The sequence below is a fragment of the Enoplosus armatus genome, chromosome 4 (assembly GCF_043641665.1).
Source record: "Enoplosus armatus isolate fEnoArm2 chromosome 4, fEnoArm2.hap1, whole genome shotgun sequence".
Lineage (NCBI taxonomy): Eukaryota > Metazoa > Chordata > Actinopteri > Centrarchiformes > Enoplosidae > Enoplosus > Enoplosus armatus.
The window spans coordinates 25,823,573-25,842,891 of NC_092183.1; the positions used below are offsets into that span (position 1 = coordinate 25,823,573).

Consider the following 19,319-nt stretch of genomic DNA (forward strand, 5'->3'; position numbering starts at 1 on the left):
GTCAATATTTGTAACCTAATAACTGCAAAGCCTTGTTAACTTCTATTCGTGCAGTCTTTTTTTTTTTTTACACAGCGTTATGGCAGCTGTTGGAAGCTGTGGCGCCAACTAGCAGGACCTCAATAATGACAATGTGCAATGAATGTGAGGAAGATTATCATGAAACTTTTCTCATGACATAATATCATGAGCCTGTATGTATCCGTCAGAGCCGGGCAGGCACACACAGTCCAACCTAAACTGTGAGGTATATTTCAAATAGTTAATTAGGCACTTGGTGACTTTTTCAGCCCGCCGTGTGCTAAAGCCTTTTGTGAAGCTCTGCGCAGCTATGTGATTGTGTTGACTTATCTGATAGGAGATTTGCTCCAGTGGATTTGAATTTGAGGCGTACGGCGCACCTGAGAGGCTATGTAATCTGGTGTTGTTATTCTAGCAGGTCTTAGCTTAACACACCGGCCCTCCAGCCTGACCCGAGCTGTATTTGTCAAACAAGGTTAATCACAGCAGGGACACGAAGAACAGAGAGCTGTTGGTTTAGTCGACACGCTGATCTGCAGATGCTCTTCCTGGTCAGCGTGATCTGTTCATGTGCTGATTTTGTTTTCTTAAAAAAGTATGACCTCCTTTGTGAATAAAAACTGGAGAAACCTACATTAACCTAGCCATCAAGCTGAAGAATTTCAAAGAAGTGAAAAGTAAAAAAAAAAAAAAATAGCATGTCAGCATTTGCATGTTAAAATAAGGCCATTGTTAACTTCTACATTTACTTCACATGTAATGCCAAATACAGATGTCTTTTTAAGAAACAGACATTTGTCATGAACAAGGCCAGGGGTCTTGTTGTGGAAGTCCCGGAGAAAATAGAGAGGTGTTGTTTTTCTGTCCACTGTCTCTAATAATATCTCTGTGAGTCAATGGGCAGCATGGGAGCTCACGTGTTACAACACACCGTGCCGAGAGGCCGGGGCTTTCAAACGCTAGACGTTCTGCTTCGTAAAGGCTTTGTCTCCTGGGATGACCCCAAGTGGAGAGGCTCATCACGCTGTACAGGAAAGGCCTGAGAAATCAAAGAGCCGGACTAGCATAGTGGCCACGACTCATCAGCGAACGGAGGAAAGACGAGGTCATTTGCTCGACAAGCTGCCGTGGCGCTACTGCCGTTGAAGAAAAGTGTGCAACCTGGGGTTTGGTTGGCTCTTACTTGTATTCCAAGTTATGTTTTGGATGTACATGTTTAAAAACCCTTTGACATCGGTTTAAAAACGACCTGAAAAAAGAAGTAAGCAAAAGAAGTTCTTACCCCAAAGTGCCTGGTTTCAGTGACATGTTTTCCATGTCCCCCGCAGAGCTCCATCTATACCTTTTTGTCCCTGACCCCGCTGGTGACATCTTGCATTCATAACAGCTTCCTAAGTGTCCTGTTGGCTTTGAACAAACACCAGAGGTGGCGTGGGCCAGCTTCCGTCCATTCTCTGATAAATCAAATGCCGGGTCCATTGCTGCAGATGTCCGCTGAATGGAGCAGACAGCAACCCACCGGCCTTAGAAGTGCCTGCTGGGGTGGCGGTGGACCTCGTAAATCACTTCATAATGGATCATTTAGGAAGTCAATAAATGGACGGGGAGACCGTCTGCACAATAGGCCCTGTGCTTCACTTATCACCTAACGTGTGTCCTCCTTGGCCTCGAAGGTCAGAGGTCAGCCTGGCTTTGGGATAGGACATAATCCGTTGGGTTGTGTTGGTTTGTGTGTGTGTGTGTGTGTGTGTGTGTGGTTGACGCCGTCACTCCCTGAGCCTTTGGGCCTATTCGTGGACGTGTAAGACGTCACACTGAGCAAAAACATAAAAGGTGAACATAATGATTTGAAGAAAGTCATCTCGTCTGTTCAAGCCAAAACCAATGTTTCGCCTCACGGTTAAGTTGGTTTTATTTATTTTTTTTCTTCAAATGTGATTTCATACAAATGTATCAAGGCTCTTGCCCAGTGGTGGAGATGTGTTTTGATGTTCTGCACAAAATGTCCGTCAGCAGCCCCAGCCCCATGCACACCATAAACTGTAAGGGAGGAGGGGGGGGGGGGGGGGGTCTCTGGTTGGTTTACCTGGCTTGTTTTTAATAACTGTCCCCAGATACGGCAGGCAGGCGAGGCTCAGCGGCAGAAATGTACACAGAGGTGAAGGGAACGAATCAAGGCCCTGATAGGCCTGTCACAACAGATGTTCCAGATGCAGCCGAGTGTCAAATGATGCCTCAGGTCGCATTATCATCCATCCTCTACCTCTTCATACTTCAATGGCAAGTCCTTGGCACCGTGTCTCGTGGAGCCTCAGACATCTGGGCACATGAACGGCGCAGGTTGGTCTCTTCCTCTGTGTGAATGAAGGATACATTGAAAGTATTATGTTTGAAAATGGCAGAGGCCTGTTGAAAGCACGCCAGAGCCTATTGAGGTGCGTATGTAGAAATGTAATGTGGAAGATATTTTGCAATACAATATTAGTTGGTATTGAGGTGCAATTCATTATAATTCCTCCAGTAGGCACAATTTACCTCATTTGCCATTTAGAAAAAAATCACTTATGTAGTTTTTGCAAGGATTTAAATTATCTGTAATCTCAGCCTATTAAACTATATCTTTTCTTTTTCTTTTAATCTTAATACAATAAAACTAAGCTTCATTAAGGTGCTAAAGACTAATAAAAGAAAAGAAAAAAATCCTGTGTTCCGTATTTGTATAGGCTCTTAAAGGCCCCTTCAGACTGTAGAGCAGAGTTACTAAAGGAGGGCAACGTCGGGCATGTCAAGTCTCCCCAGACTGATGCATACCACACCAGGGACACCATTTATTAAGTGTTTCTGAGAGCGCGACATATGAAGAACATTTTCATTGCTGGATATGGTCTGGTACTAAATTGGGCAGCTGTTGCGGGTTGGTGGGGAGAGGAAAAACGAGAGGGCTGTTTTTTTTTGTTTTTTTTTTTATTGCAGTGGTGAAATGTAACAAAGTACATTTACTCAAATACTGCACTTAACTACAGATTTTCTTGAATATTTACATGTAATGCTACTTTATACACCCCGCCACAATCCAGAGGCAAATATTGTCATTACTTTACAGATTTAAAATGCCACATGTAAGATAATAATGCATTGTTATAGATGAAACTACCCAACAGTGAGCTATATAAAATAGTCAAAATTAGATCCACCTTGACAAACTACGACGGTAAAAGGCTTCTTAATGCATCATTAATAATAATCCAATAATGTGTTCTGTGATAGTATAACACTCTTTGCACTTTCCTGAGTTGTCATGACTTTTGCTTTTGATACATTAGACCTACATTTTGCTAATAACACTTCAGTTGCATTTTCATTGCAGAGCTCTTACTTGAGATGAAACATTTTTTTTAATTATTATTATTATTTTTATATAAAGGCCTATATCTGTTTTTACTCACGTAAAGCATCTGAATAGGTCCTCCTCCACTGCTTCATTGTTACCTCACTGTGCTGACTGTAAACTCACTTGGATAATACTGCAACCCTAACAGTGCCCCCCCCCATAGTGGGTCCTCAGCGGGTGCTTGGACACTGGAAGCCACACAACTGGACCTAATGGAGGGTATTAATGCATTTTTCTAGCAGGATGCGTTTATGAATATATTTCTGTATCTTGGTGGGAATGATGGGGGGCCCCAGGATCATTTGTACTATTAATGAGGGGATGGTTTTATTAAATGTCTGCAAATAAAAGTGGTGATCGTTTCCTTGTCGCGGTCAGTGACACTAAATACGATGTGCAGCCTTCACTGGTGTTTCTTCCGTGTTGTGAAACCTACAATTAGTCCGAATGTCGCCTTTTGACCCTTCTTCCCCCACGTGCGACCCTTGCCCCCCCCCCCCTCTTTCCGCGAGCGTCGTCTCGTGCTGCTTCTCGGCTTCAGACCGGCTGATCCTCCTGCACCTGCAGGCCGGCGTCGGTCCACTCCAGGCGGCTTCCTGACCACCAGACTACACAGGGACGCCGAATGTGACACGGGGGGCGAGTATACAGCATTTTAGCTAACATTTCAACGTCAGCCTGTTGTTCGCATTTCGGCTCAGTTATGACGAACTAAAATGACGTGAATACCTGACAGCCTATTAGAGATATATGAAATACCGTAATAGTCCGCATAATGTGGAATTATACTAAAATTAGAAATAGACACCATGTGAAACCCTCTGAATTTGAAATAAGTTGTCGCCAAACGGAGGACTGGCTAAGTAACTAGCATGCAGGCTAGCTTGAAATGAATTGTCAAATCGGTTGTGACGTCGTTGTCCACCGTTAGCTTCGCAATAACGGAAAGCAGCCCAAATGGCGCCAAAGCAATTATACATCCAATTAGTCTGCGTTTAAATGAGTGGAAACATTATTTAACCTCTGACACCTTTACAAGCCATTAAACAGTCAGAGGTCGGGCGCCCTCGGGCACCCCCCCCCCCCCCCCCCCCCCTCCCCGCTCTGCTCTCAGTGGCAGCTGGGTTCAAGGACAAAAAAAAAAAAAAAGATTATTGAAATGAATCATTAGGGTACGTTTCCCTTTGTATCGTGACAGGCGCAAATCCCAAAGCAGACGCTTTGTTTCCAACGAAATTAACCTTGACAACAAAGCGTTCCCCGCAGCACTTCAAATAGGAGATGGAAATGGCTGCGCAGAGAGGAGCCGGCGACATTCTTGAAATATCACCCAACTGTCCCATTAAATATGAGCAATGATATCCTTTTGGGGTGAGGGGAAATGTAAATGCTGTCTCTCTCTTTTTTTTTTTTCATTTTTTCCTTTCCCCCCCTCCATTTTGTATGACACATGACATGGGTTCTTATTTTCTGGAAAGTAGGCCCAAGTTCTTGAAAGCACACATTTGAGAATAAAAACAATAAATGTTTTACCAAATGATTTGCCTAATAACAGCCTATGATAGGCTTAACACATGCTTATTGAATGTCCAATAAGTCATAGTGTTCCAGTTACTTAACATTGTTATCACCTATCACCTTTTTTTATTTATTTATTTTAATGAAAACTCTCTGCAGTAATGACCTCTCGCTGCAGATTTTGTTCATTCATCAATAACAAAAAACTTGGTTTATCAAAACGAAGAGGGAGGAAGTGTGGTCAATGAGTGCATTTATGTGTGTATATGTTTTTTTTTTGTGTGTTTTTTTTCCATAGAACCAGGTGCAGATTTCAGCATTTGAACTATAGTACAGTCTAATGTTTAGACAGCCTCTATGTCCTGACTACCAGTGACTGCAGGAGCAGCGGACACCTCAACCCAATTCAACAGGGCAAATCCGGTCGGAGAAACCTGAACAATGCTATCACTGAGGTAAGCTTTTTTTTTTTTTTCTTTTTAACCCCCTCCCTCTTCAGCAGTGCAACAGCAGACAGAGCTTTGAATGGAAGATCTGCTCAAAGACCGTTTTATGAATTACAAGAATTTAATGTTTATTTTACAGATACAGAACAGTTCATTCTGCTTCATTTATTTACTTTGAATTGCTGCAAGTCAGTGCCATGGTACAAGCTTCTCAGAGATGTTCAGAACGTTTCAAAATGAAATCACGTTTTTTTTTCTTCCTTTTCTTTTTTTTTTTTTTTTCTCCTCAAACAAAAACATTTCGATGTGTTTCGACACCCTCTCTGATGAGCTCAACATGCAAACATCTCGTCTACCTAGAAGGTTGATGGACTATATAACATATGGCTTTTTTGAAAGCAATAAAAACAAGGCAAATCAAAAAGTGCATCCAACACAAAAAAAAAAAAGAAAAAAGAATTCAATTCCAGTCTGTGATCAAAGGTGTTGTCCGTGTTAAGTGGAGGTCCCTCCTGTCTCCTCTGTTTGCTGGCTCAATGTCTGCACCGCTCACCCACTATTGCCATTTGGGTTCAAAGGTCAAAGCAGACCTCTTCAAGGACTCAGAGCAGGTGCCCGTGCTTAACGCCAAGATGCGTTTCCTTTAAATAAATTACGGCAGGGTTTATCCAGCAGAAAGGAGTTTCAGCCCCTGAACACACCCCGCAGGTTGCATAAGCCATCAATAGACAGGACTGTGTTGCCTTTCCTGCCTGTTTCCATTCCCACAGTGCTGTGCGCCGTTAGCCCTGGTGGACAGCAGTCATTATCTGGGCCCGTAGTCATAGTTAGAGGGGCCACTAGTGGCTGAGTACATGTTAGCTGTGGCTGGGTTCATGTGGTGGTGGTACGTGTGTCCCCTGATACTGGGTATAGGATAGGGCGACGGCCTGGTCTTGGCTCCCAGGTAGTGTTCATAGGTGGTGGGGTACTTGTAAGGGTGGTGGTGTAGGGTGTCCGGGGGCAGAGGGTGGGGGTCTGACCGAAGGTCGTGAGGAGGGCTGGGTCGGCCACTGGTGAGTGGGACGGCGTGGAGGCCTCCCGGGACGGGCAAGGCGGGGCTGAGGACGCGGGACATCAGTTGGTGAGCAGGGTCGGCGTGTATGGGCGTGCCGCTGGGGTCTCGCTCGTACTCCCGCCTGTCTTCTGTGCAGGAACAGACATGACAACAGTCAGAGCTAGCCAATGTGTTGTGCATACTTTGTACCAGCAGGTTGTGTGTATTTTCCTAAACAGTGAGTGTGTTCGGTTCTGCACTCCAAACTACAGTAGGTTACGACAGAAACAGGTTTTTCTCATATTGAAAAAAAAAAGTGTTTTTAGGTTGAAGTCAGTAACTGTTTGCACTGATATATATAATATGATATATAATGCATTCTCATTTCACAATTGTAATACCCCCAAAATATCAATATCATTGGCAAGGTGAAAGCAGTGTTTAGATCACAACATGGTAAAAGGCTGCATTGAAGTTCAGGAAAAAAAATGTAAATATAAATTATTAATTATGTTATCATTCAAAATACTCATGCATATGAAATTATGCTGCAGAGTAAATTGTTCCAAATCAGAGCTTCCTAATAAAAACCATAGTTACAAAATTACTTCAGATGGATTAGAAATGTTTTCAAGCCAAGGTGAAACTCTCAAGTTAATCAATGTTTAATTTATCAAATTATGATTGTTAAACTACTAAATAAATCATAATAATAACGTCAAGAAAATTACATTTTCATTGCGGGTTTCACTGTGTTACAAAGCTGTGGTCACTTGCGTAACAGAAGAAGAACCTCTATTATGTCGGCATTGACTGGCTGATATTTGATGTTTAATTAAAAGCCAGTATTGGCCTGATACTGTGAATGCACCACTGCGCTTCAGTTAAGGATACCAAATTAAGAGAAAATGAGGTGAAATATGCCAACAACTGGGACAAAAAAAGAAACAAAATTCTTCTGAATGCTGATCAACTTAATGTGACTACGCTTCATGTTTGATAGCAGGCATGAGTTTGGAAATGAAACAAAGAGCGAGCTGCAGACCTTTTTCTGTGCCGTTCTGCTGAGGGGGAGATGACATTGGGTTTCTTGTTCTGGCAAAGGCACTCATTATTGGCAGAGAGCCTGGCCTGTGATTCCTGGGCCTGGAGCAGGGAGAATGGATTCAGTTACACACTCATTTAATGAATGTCATGGGCACAATTTCTTCTTCTTATATATTAAAATGATGAACGCACATTTAAGAGTTTACACTGATGCATGTAATGATCATTTACACATTGACAGGCCCCCAATTTACAATGAATGAACGTGAAGCAACCTATTACGTGACTCAGATTGGCCTGTTCTATAAAATAATCAGAAAACTCCCATAAACTTCAGCGTAATTGCTTCAGTTAAGGCTGTGTTGTTGCTGCGCTGAATGAACAGCTCTTTGGACCAAGCCTATGCGTTGGTTTCAGCTGCCTGACTTTAGATGGGTGGGGTTTACTCCACTGTGACAATTACGAGAGCGTCTGGTGATTCGTCAATGACAGAAAAGCACAGTCGATTGACTTTCCAACAATATCCAGTGATTTCCAAAACTCCATGACACTCATTGTGTTCTTTTATGTGTCAAACTCCACCCATCTGGCACCTGTGTGTGTGTGTGTGTGTGTGTGTGTGAGATAAAACAAACAGCAGAACTATTTTGCAAATGCTGTCTGAACTTTTTACACCATGCGGAAACATGCCAATAAGGCCGTGTTGCTTGAGTGTAAGCGCTCACCAGTCCTCTGGGTCACAGTCCCTGAAGCCCTTCGCAAAGGGATTGCTGGCTATCTTCAGCTGTGTGATCTGAAATCCAGAGACACAACATTACATAAACCTCAGTGCTGCTGACGCCGTAGTCACACACACTGTCATTCCCATTTCTGTTAGTCATTGCGTTCGATTTCCATCAGAAAGGACAGCAGGGACAGGAGGAGCAGCATGGACTCAAACGTTTGGGTGGAAAATCTGCCCTGTCACATTTGAAGGCACTGCTGTCTTTAATCAAACATCTAAGTAAACAGTTACAGGTCTGCAGCCTCATGTGCACTCACTGTCATTTAAAACACAAGGGGAGTCGTATCACTGCCAGCTGCCACAGGGTTTATATTGTTGTGGACTATATGTTTCATTCTCAACTCTTTTGTCACATTTCACATCTCACCGCGTTTTCAAATTCAATTCTGCAAAATATCAGTTTGTCAGAAAGGCCATAAATTGCACACAGTGACTGCAGCCAGCGGGGCTTCATGTAAAGAGGATTGACATTTAACATCAAATAGAACAGAGTTGTTTGACCCCCCCCCCCCCCCCCCCACGGCCATGGCAATGTCGCGACTACTACTTGGAAATTTGCTGACGGGAACGGGATTTTATTCCAATGCACCGCTGTGTGAATGCAAACAGAGCTGATGGAAAACAAGAGCAGGGACGGCGCAAATAAATAAATACATACATACATACATACGTAAATAAATAGATAGATAAATTTAAAAAAAAGGAGGAAATGATACCGAAGTGTTTCACCCACAATGTTTAAAGTAAATGTCTCCGCTCATGTGACAGCCTACATCCATGCCCTCAGGAGCCGGCCACGGAGCTGCTCAGGAAGGCCCTATTTCTTACCCGGTGGTTCTGGTACGCGGTGACCGCCGTGAAGCGGGTCTCCTCGAAGACAAAGGTTTTGTAGTTCTCCTCGGCGTATTTCTCGCTGTCCTTGCGGGGGTCCACATAAACCACGTGAAACCTGGGCTGGTAGCGGTGCATGGAGTTCAGGATGATCTGCACAAAGCAGAGGGTTCGTCAGCAACAGGGCGCGGAAGGACTGGGAGCTTATTATTAGGCCAGAATACATTAAGAATGAGATTTAGCAAATGAATTCCATAGAAAGATAGATCCATTTAAATAATGGACCTTTCGAGGTAGTTTGGCGACTCATACATGAACGTGGTCTTATTGACTAAATATTGCAAACAACCATCTCCAACATGCACATCTGTGTGTATCAGCGGGTTTGGTAACTCAACCGGAAACAACCTGCCGCCCCTATTCCTTTAAAAACAGCCGAGAAATGTACGAGCCTCGTTGAAAAGTCCAACCATGGAGCCACAACGACGGGGATAGCTGGAGGCCCACGGCGGACACTCCACCCGGCAGCGCGCGTCTCACACTTTCCGATATTTGCTCAGATACCCCCCCCCCCCCCCCCCCCCACCACCCCCGAAACTCTAAAAGATCTCTCGTTTTCTTTCTGATTTCACAAGTGGTGCGGTGGCAGGCGGAAACACACGGCGACACACACGAAACGCTGGAAAGGCTTCTGAAATCATTTCCAGTGGTGAAATGTTCCACTTCCCCTGATGCGCAGTTCCACTTGTGTGGACTGAAAATAGGCCTTTTTTTTATTTCTTTATTTTTTTATTTTGGCAACGTGTGACTATTAGTCACAATATCAAGGTTTATTACTGTGAAATCTCTAGTATCAATCAACTCCAGGGCGGATAAAAAAAACGGCCAGCCTCTCGTTACCGGTAATAATCTTTCTGCTGGGACTTATTGAGTCTAAGTGGTGCAGTCCGCACCGTGAATATGGTGACGCTGCTCTGTTGCAGCCCCCTCAGTTGTTGCATATATATATATATATATATATATAATATATACTTACATGGCCGTTGTCATCCAGCAGGTTGTTGGTGAGTTTGAGTTTATCGAAAGAGACAATCTGCTTCATCCACTGGGCTCCTTTGGCCGGAGAGTCCGGGTGGTAGTGGACCCTGCCCGGTGTGGCGGGGTCAGCTTTACCGGCAACCAGCCACGACGAGCTGTGGAAAGCATACCTGTAAAAAAATACAACAACAAAAAAAATAAATACATTTTTAGATTTTTTTAATGTCTGCATATCGTCACCAAACCATTTTCGGCATAAATGAAGTGTGGGAATATGAATGAATGTTCTAGTCTAAATATGTATAGTAATAGCAGGTATGCGTGTGTGTATTTGTTACACATGTTTCTGCTGTAGATTTGAATAGAAAGATGTGCGGGTTGTGTGTCGGCCTCCGGACTGGCGCAGCGGCGACAGATGCGCAGTGAGTTTTACCTGTAACGTTTGTCGTCTACAGGCAGGAAGTCCATCAGCAGCATGTAGTCTGCCATGGGATCCATCCCAAATATTTTCACTTGGAAAGTTGGAAACATTCTCCTGGCGAACAAAAAACAAAGCATGAAGCGGCTGTTAAATGGAGGCTTTGGTGCACATTTGGTTTGGTGGGCCCGTGTGTTTGCCGCGTTCGACCGTTTTCGTTATTTGGAATTCGTCAGAGGAGCCAACAAAGACGCGGCTCCACGGGCCTACAGGGCCGCAGGGCCGCAGGGCCGGAGGCTACAAGGAGATGATGGCGTGATTCAGTCCGTGCGCAACCAGATAACCCCCCCCCCCCCCCTCCTCCCTTCGCGTCTGTTGCTTTTTCAGCTCCGCTTTTGTATTTTCTGGCAAGACGCTTTAACATCTCTTCTCCTGACGAGTTCCAGACACACGTGGAGTGGAAACAACACGCGCGCGTTATTTGGGGGGGGCGAGGTGTGGTGCCACGCTTTAGAGAGTAGCAAGAGAGAGAGAGCGTTTTAACAACATCAGGAGAGAGAGGGGGGAATATCCAGAACTGTATGTATGGGGTGGGGGGGGGGGCATATAAATTTATTAACAATCATTTCTGTCCCCAGAAATGTGGCGCTTTTGGAAGTTTGGGGTCTTGCAGATGCGGCGGCTCGGTCCCCCCTCCACCTCGTCGAGGTTACAACGTGGGGCACCCCCCCCCCCCTGATATCCCCCAAGAAAGTCAGCTTGGAAGTTGAGTAATCCGCCGAGTCAGTGAAAGGGATCCTTAAAATCAACGCTCCATTACCGTCAGTGTCGTGGCTGGGTGAGGCTGCAGACCTCCTTCCTCCTGCCAGACAGCGCAGCACTTTCAGGATTAAACCAATTATTCTCTTTTATATTACTAGAACACGGGGGGGGGGCGAGTGTTCACTGGTGGAAGATAATAGCGTACTGAATATTAGTGGGACATTTTGTAGGCTTTCCACGAGGAGCAGGGGGGCATTCTGCGACTGAATATGGCCCCTCTAATTCGTCTAGAATTTTTGAAATTAAAAAGGCAAAAATCGACCAATCAGATCTCTTAAAATGGCCATATTCCGTTTTAATTAATAGCCAGATTTTGGTGTATTCATGCAATTTATGAAACCAAAAAAAGTGTTTTTTTGTGAGACAGAGGAGGGAAAGGGAGGGAAGCAGACAGACACTCCTAATAACGACGGAAGAAGAGAGGAGGTAAAACACGTGTGGAGGCCCGGATGGAAACAGGGCCGCCGCACTGAAACCAGCGGGGCCGGCCGTCGTTCACACGCGAGAGGACTAATGGACGGAAGGTTCCACGATGTTCCGTGAAAGTGAAAGTGACGGTGAAGAGAACCAGTCGTACTCAATGGATCCACGAAACTCATCAGGATCCGATCAACATGTGGTGTTTACAGCTGACACACACACACACACACACACACACACGTCTCCCGTGTGTTTGACCTCGGCTTTAAAACACCCGGCAGCAGGCCTGAACTGCTCACCTGCACTGCTTTAAATACATTAAATCAAACATATATATATATATATATATTTCTTTTTATTTTTATAAAGCTCATCAGTGTTCACTAATTTATGAATTTATGAATTTTGTAAACAAACATTTTCGGCCTGAATGTGCAAGAAGCAATATAATGATTTCTGTTCACTGTTCCAGTCAAGACTCATAAACATGTTTATCTGAAATAAGACAAAAAAAAAAAAAGTGTGTTCATTCTGAACTCCAGAAGAAGAAGAAGAAAAAAAAAAATCTGCAATATATTTAACGAAACTCCTTAATCCTTATTTGGTTCGGTGCGCTTTGCAATGACCTACATTTTCAAATGAAAAGGCGTCAACTAAATCGAAACGGACTGGAAATACTTCAATTATATAAACAAAACAAAAAAAACCCTGCAGCCTTTTTGATGCCACCGTGCTTCTTTTTGTGCCGAGCAATGCGACTTGTTGCACTCGTATTATTTGTCCGGTCCACCCAAACGCGCACGATGAGAAAAGCCGCTGTTATTAACACACAGTTTGTGCTCACCTGCCGGCCTTGGTGACGATCATCTCCGTCCCCAGCTGATTAAACTCGTCCCATAAAGCTTTCATCTCCAGCTGCACGTTAATGTTGGCCACTTTGGGGTTCTTCTTCACTATGCTTTTGCTGTTCGGTGTGGAGTTGGAGGACGACGAGGAGCAGTTGGGCGTCCCGTTGTCACTCGGCGGGGCCTGGCCCGGGTTAGACCCCGGGTAGTTGTAGTTGTGCTGGGCGGCCGGGCAGGGCTCGAAGTGGGACTCATGTTGGCTGTAGGGGTCCCCGGGCGACGGAGAGAGGTGGTAGCCCCCCGGCGTGTTGAGGCTGCTCAGGCTGCTCGTCGTGAAGGCTGCAACATCGCAAAAATGGGACAGCTGCGTCAGCCACGGACTGGATATGGCTGAAATCATCCCAAAAAAGTGGATTTACTAAATATGCCCTGCACGTTAGGTCGGTTAGAAGACAGAGAGTGAAAACAGAAGCAGGATTCAGTGAATCTCCAGATGAAGATGTCAAGCGCAAATGCACCCCTTCCCGTTTCAGAGTTTCCGTCTCGGCTGCGTATTAATCCCTGAGGTCGCATCCACTGCCAGCAGACTACGGGCTGCCCGGTCTAAAATAACAAACGTCCGAACAGTGACGGGGTGTTTCCAACAAAATACAACCGCGGGGGCTCGCGCACAAACTCTGGACTGGCTCGCAGAAGCGAGCTTCGGGTGCGCGTGGAGGAGCTGCTTTGCCTTTGGATCGATCGCGCAGTGAGCGGCCTCTGTTGTGCGCTGCTGCAGTGTGTTACACTGCAACCCAGTCCCCTCTCTTATCTGACGCGGAGGGCCTCCCCCCTCTGCGATAAAACCGGTTCTTATTTCTATTTAGATAAGGAACTGCAGGTAATGTGCCCTTTCCTCGCCTTGGGACGAGACTGATTGACAGGGAAGTGCGCCCCTTTTTAATGGGCTTTCCGGCACCCATTTAACTTTGGGGATAAGGGTATCGCCCACATCACCCCGTTAGCAAACAATAGGGGACCTGGCCGGCGGAGTGGAGTGCAAACGGTCTACAAGGTAAACACACGTTGCATTTGCATGAACAAACAAACAGGCAGCAGGTGACTGTTGCTTTCTCGTTATTGGACAAATAGATGTATGCAATGGACATACCCCAGCCCAACCCCCCCCCCCCACTCCCCTCCGAGGAGATTGCACATTATGGTCTGTTTTTACCATTACGCGCCCTGCCCGTGTAAACCCTCCTCCTCTTGGCTTCATTTTCATTGTATGTGATCCTGTCCACGAATTAAAGTTGACGCTTTGGGCTTTTTTTTTTTTTTTTTTTTTGCGAATGGGAACCCCCCCCCCACACACACACACACACACACTTGCTGCTTTGTATGCACACTTCTCCCTGATGGTGATCGCCAGGACTGAAATTGCATGACTTTTCACTGTGTCAGAATTCGAATTTGAATGCATTCAAAGCAGCGCGCCCGTATGTGGCGTTGCGCGTTGGTTTCAACTGCCTTTTGAAAATGTCGATTAACCGAGCCGACGCAAGGGCGGTATGTCATTTCGGGTGAGGTGTATACATGCTACGGCAGCTCTGTGGGCATCAACAAACAGATTTACCTTCCATTTCCCGGGTGACAGTGCTGTAGTGCATTTTAAAGGAACTGTGGTTGTGCAGGTCTGGCTTGTCCAGGCCGGCGCTCTGTTTGTCAAACGCTGCGTTTCCTGCTTGCTCTGCAGCCGAAATCAGAGAGGCAATACTGAAAGCATTTGCCTTTGGAGAGAGGGGACCGCCGTCGTCCATAGGCAAGGGGTCGAGTCGGGAAAAGCCGTCCCTCCTCCGCTTTCCAACCGAGCAGAAAGCAGGAGAAGTCTGCCCACAATGGAGAAGAGCATGCGCCAAAATGGGTTTTTTTTTCACGTTCAGCCACCGGCGCTCCGTGGGTGCGAGAGTCTTGGGTGGACTGTCCTCAAAGTATTCCCACGGCTATCGCGAGGACGCGGGAGGCTCCCCGGTGGTCAGATTCATTTGATGAACCCCTGAACGCGTCCTGGTGTCAAAACATAGTTCATCCGCGGAGAGAGAGAGAGAGAGAGAGAGAGAGAGCGCTTCCCTTGTTTCTCCTCTGGTCGGTGGCGGGGTGGTGTCATCTGAGTCCTGCCTTGAGGAGAAGCTACTACTGCTGCGAGAATGTCAAAAGTGAGCGAGATCCACGCCTCCCCCTGCACCACTAGGAAAAAAAAAAGTGTCTGCGCTCTGCACTGAATGTTTTATTTCAATAAGACCGTGTCAGTCATTCCAATTCAACTCCAACGTCACTGCAATGTCCGGCTCCAAAGTGCGGCCACTTTCCCGGCAAATTATAGGCCTATATGTGCGTTTGCATATTTTAGCTGTTCAAGCCCGGATGGAGCTGGTCCTGCCCCAGTTTGCCTGGAGCATCGGGGGCTGCGGCGCAAAACAAAGTCAAAAAACTTTGTCGTTCGCTCTGAAAATGTCGTTTTTCTTTAAGCAAGGCTGGAGAAAACAAACAAACAACAAAATGGGAACAGGGATGTGCAGTTCACACGTCACACTGTTTGCTCCAGTTTCACATGTGTGTGAGTGTTTTCCGGTAACACACGGAGAGAGAATGCACCAGGTTGTGGTTCAAACCAGATAGGCACGCAGACATGGAGACAGGCGCGAGGTGGCAGAGATGCCGCTTCATTTAGGAAAGGACTCACGAGACACTCATCCACGCGCGCGCTTGTTTATTTGTACACTTTGCCGAAAGCACTTTGATGTGTTGCGTGATTTCACCCGCTTTACCTTACCTGCTCTATAGTTGTACCTCGCCACACACACACACACACACACACACACACACACACACACACACACACACACACAAACGCCATCTGAGCAGCCGGTAAACAGAGACACACGTGGCGCTTGAGACCGGAGCTGGACTTGACCTCTCCGCCATCTCGCCTCGCAGCTTCTCGGCTTATCGAGGCTCCGCTTTAATGTGCGGCAACCGAATGTGCGTTTTGCCGGTGGCGGCCGGACAGTCTCATTTACACCGGAGCCATCGAGTTAAGCGCGGAGGCGAACGGCGGGGTTCTAATGGGATAACGCGGCGGGAGGATTAGCCCTATTTGTTTTTGGATGTGTCTCAATGGGAGGCAGCGAGCATGAATACACTCCCGCAATATGTTGTTAAGGGCAAATATTTAGATAGACAGATAGACAGAAGTGACTTTGCAACACACACTCAGAAAGTGGAGGCTTCTGCGCATTGATTACTGTATAAAAGAAATCCGGCATGGCGCAGTCAGACCCGGTGTAAACCACCGCATGATGTATTCCTTCCCAGTGTACGTCGGCCTTTTCCTTTTTTCTTTTTATCAGATACGATGCCATCGATACCGACTCACTTCATCATGGCCAAGTCGGAAGCCTCCTTTGTAAATGCCTCAGGTGATAACAGACAAAATACAGGAGCGGATCAGACTGGGAAGAGGCTGCGCTGGAATTCGCTCGCAGGCCTCAGAGCAGCGGCCAAAAGCGGAGCGCGTTCAGCGCCGCAGCGGCGGACGTAAAGGCCAACTTTAAGACAAACTTTAAAACGGAAGATTAAAAATAAACTTGTTAAACAGCGAGCTGCACCCCCCCCCCCCTCTCTCTCTCCCTCCCCCGCACCCAATTCGATAGCTCACATTAAATACAAATATTAAGTATCAGTATCACTTGTGAAATACACACTTCAAGTTTTCCATAAAGTATTAAAAAAAAATACCTGTAAACCTACAACAACAAGCACGTGAACGCCGCATGTGTTAATAGCTTGTAGTGATTTATTTATTTATTTTTCGTTGTAGCATTCAAGCGGCTTTAACGGGAGAGACGTTTTAAATGTTAGGGGGGGAAGAAAAAAATAGAGCTGCATGTTTTGTTTTTTAGCAGTGAACGGCCAAAGCCGACAGCAGCCAGGCAAAGCGAGCACAGCAGGCGAGCAGCCCTCGCTGGTTAGAGGATGCAGGCCTGAACGCCGGCGACACCGTCCCTCCATTCACTGGCCGACGGACAACGGAGCACCGCGGCCGTGCTGCTGCGGCTCTCTGTCCGTGTCTAATCACTCCGCTGCACGCTTGTTCGTTCTCGCTGCACATGTGGCGATGTTAAAGTGACTGCCGTGCAAAGTGCTCATGCAGAGGGGGAAACAGTGGTCCGTTTATCAGGAGTTACTGCTGAACCGACGTCTTTTTTTCTTTTTCTTTTTTCTTTTTTTTTTTAAATGGATTAAATCCAACATTTTGGTGTGAACACTTTTAATAAAAAAAAAAAATGGCAACACCTGTAGTCCACACCTAGGCTGCACGAAGTGCCTGTGGGCCCGGTGGGCCCTGCTGATGTGGAGGAGTATTAATTGCGACATGTTGTTTAATGTAGTTAATGTAGTGCATCCGCAAAATAAATGTGCTGTCTGTGAGTCAGAGGCCACGCTTCAGCTTTCCGAGTGTGCGCTCTCTGAGTTTCACATGGAGTTAAAATGCCGGACACCCTCCCGCTGCTTTCTATCTCCTTCTGTCCCCGAACCAGCGCTCTCGCCTCCGGACGGCACAAGTATACTGAGGTGCTGAACTGACGGGCGACGGGGGGCCAGCAGAACGCAGACCCGCGGGGGCCCCTCCGTGCCACATTTGGCGTTTTGCGCTTTTACGCATTTGTCCTATAAAAGGGGATATAACGAAAAAACCTCGGTGTGCTTTGCAGTAGTGTCTCACTAAGATTCGTTTGTCACGTGTTGACAAGCGTTCAGTCCCACACAGCACAGAACCCCCCCCCCCCCCCCCCCATGTTGCTGTGTTTCTCCCGCTTGTCTTTGACGTGAGAATCGGAGGCCTGTGTACTGTAGGAGAGGCCTGTGTGGTCCTGTGTGTCCTGTTGTGGTAACATGACAAATCACCAAACCACAAAAATCAAAAAAAATAATAAAATAAACAAACTGTGCCATCATGCCTCATTAAATGGCGCAGATCTCGTAAACGTCGAGGCTGAGAGATGTGATGAGGTCATCAGTGTATCAGTGTATCTGGAAGGACCTGCTTCTCCCCCTCTCTTTCTGCTCCCCCCCCAGACGCACAATAAAACCGCACACAGCCTCTCGGATGTTTCATTTCTCCAGTCTTTAATTTAACGAGCCCTTTCTCTGCCACAATCAGCCTGAAAATAATTCATGACACGCTCGCGTCACTTCACAGATAATAATTCACGGGTGATTCCACCGATCATAAAAAAACACACACACACACACACACACACAAACAATGATTCTCAGCTGTGCGCGCTCCACGCATAAAACCCTACCCTGTCTAAATATTAGTGTAAATCCCCGAATAAGAAGCAGAGGAAGCGCGCAGTTGACCGCTGACAGCAGAGGGCCCGGGGTGTCCCCTCTCTCTGCGGGGCTTTAGGGAAATGCGCGGAGAGACGCAGGTATGCGGGAGAGGAGGTGTTCAAAGAGGCGCCTCGACTATCTGTAGGACCTCAACAAAAAAATTTAATTTAAAATAAAAAAAATAAAAATGTGCTCCACATCCAGGAGAACATTTTTATTAGGGGCCTTTTAAGAAAGGACTTAAATAATAGTAAATCAATAGTGTTGAAATGACATAAACAGACATGAGAAATTGAATAATCTTATCGGGATTTTGTTGTTGTAAATTATGTGTTATTTATTTACGCTTACATGATGTAAATGTCCCTATATTATTTCTGGAATATTCCAACAGGGAACTGTGGTGACCTTGAATAAATAAACGAATAAGTAACACTAAGAATAGCTTCTGTTGTTCAACGGTGATCACAACAGCGACCGTTCACTCACTTTAATTTCATCATAATTTCATCATAATTAACTCATTTTTCCCCCCCCGCATGTGAGTCGTGTAAACTAGATAACACGCAAGGCTTTTTTTTTAAATGCAAATTTAAAATTCAAAAATGTAAAAGTTGTTTTTGTGTGTGTGTGTGTGCGCAGGTGCAAGCCGTCTGCTGCTTTACAGCACCAGCAGTTTGTCTAATTGTGTCTGTTAAGGCTGCGTGAAGCAACTCAATTTTAACAGCAAAAATATGTGTGAATGCCTTCATTCACTCCTCCGGTTAGAAAATGTCCACCTCCTTTCACCCCCCCCGAAAATGAAATGTCCACATCAGCGCGAATACTAATTGGAGGTTTTTCAGTGAAAACGTCCAAACGTTTGACCGCAGTGATGATTACTCGTCCGATGTCGATCTGTATTTGTTTTTCCTCGTTTGTAATTCCATTTCTATCGTCTGTCACTGAGCGGTCAGCTCATATTTATTCCCTTTCCGTGGCGTTGGTTGGTTGCCACCGTGAACGCATTCCAAAATAGCCGCTCCAGTGGTGCACAAGTGAAGTTATTATGTGCAAATATGCGCGCTGATATGGAAAAGAGATTGGGAGAGTGCAAACGGAGCTTATTTGGTCCAGTAATCCTGTAGTCAGCTTCACTAGATACAGTAATAATACAAAGGCATATTATAGGAATAAGATCTGCTCTAGAGTGCGTCCATGTTATTTGTATATGATTTTACAAATAGGTCAGACCCTCAGGGGAGCTTTGGTGGTAATTCTGTTTTATAACTGGGGGATTTATTTGACTCTTGTATTAGTCTATATTAACCTCTTGTAGATATA

At 45.7% G+C, this 19,319-nt stretch overlaps 1 protein-coding gene across 3 annotated transcripts; it reads right to left on the reverse strand.

The window, feature by feature from the left end:
- Nucleotides 1-5,503: 5,503 nt before the first annotated feature.
- tbx1 (T-box transcription factor 1) lies at nucleotides 5,504-14,767 on the reverse strand. Of its 3 annotated transcripts, none has more exons than XM_070904067.1 (8): nucleotides 14,233-14,767; nucleotides 12,617-12,956; nucleotides 10,546-10,647; nucleotides 10,111-10,282; nucleotides 9,072-9,227; nucleotides 8,185-8,252; nucleotides 7,458-7,558; nucleotides 5,504-6,558 (listed from the first exon to the last, which is right to left on the reverse strand). In XM_070904067.1, exons 1-8 carry the CDS (start codon nucleotides 14,414-14,416, stop codon nucleotides 6,182-6,184), a joined length of 1,500 nt encoding a protein of 499 aa, XP_070760168.1. In that variant the 5' UTR covers nucleotides 14,417-14,767; the 3' UTR covers nucleotides 5,504-6,181. The 3 variants fall into 3 exon arrangements, with proteins under 3 accessions (XP_070760168.1, XP_070760167.1, XP_070760166.1); XM_070904066.1 differs by having other exon boundaries at nucleotides 5,504-6,561; XM_070904065.1 differs by having other exon boundaries at nucleotides 5,504-6,561; nucleotides 12,617-13,007.
- Between the last annotated feature and the right edge of the window lie 4,552 nt (nucleotides 14,768-19,319).

Bases quoted from the DNA above. Each gene is read 5' to 3' on its own strand.
- tbx1 (XM_070904065.1), bottom strand. From the start codon at position 14,416: ATGGACGACGGCGGTCCCCTCTCTCCAAAGGCAAATGCTTTCAGTATT. The intron at 10,648-12,616 runs GTGAGCACAAAC...TTTGTTCGCCAG, and splicing joins ATCGTCACCAAGGCCGGCAG to GAGAATGTTTCCAACTTTCC. The intron at 7,559-8,184 runs GTGAGCGCTTAC...TCCCTGCTCCAG, and splicing joins GACTGTGACCCAGAGGACTG to GCCCAGGAATCACAGGCCAG.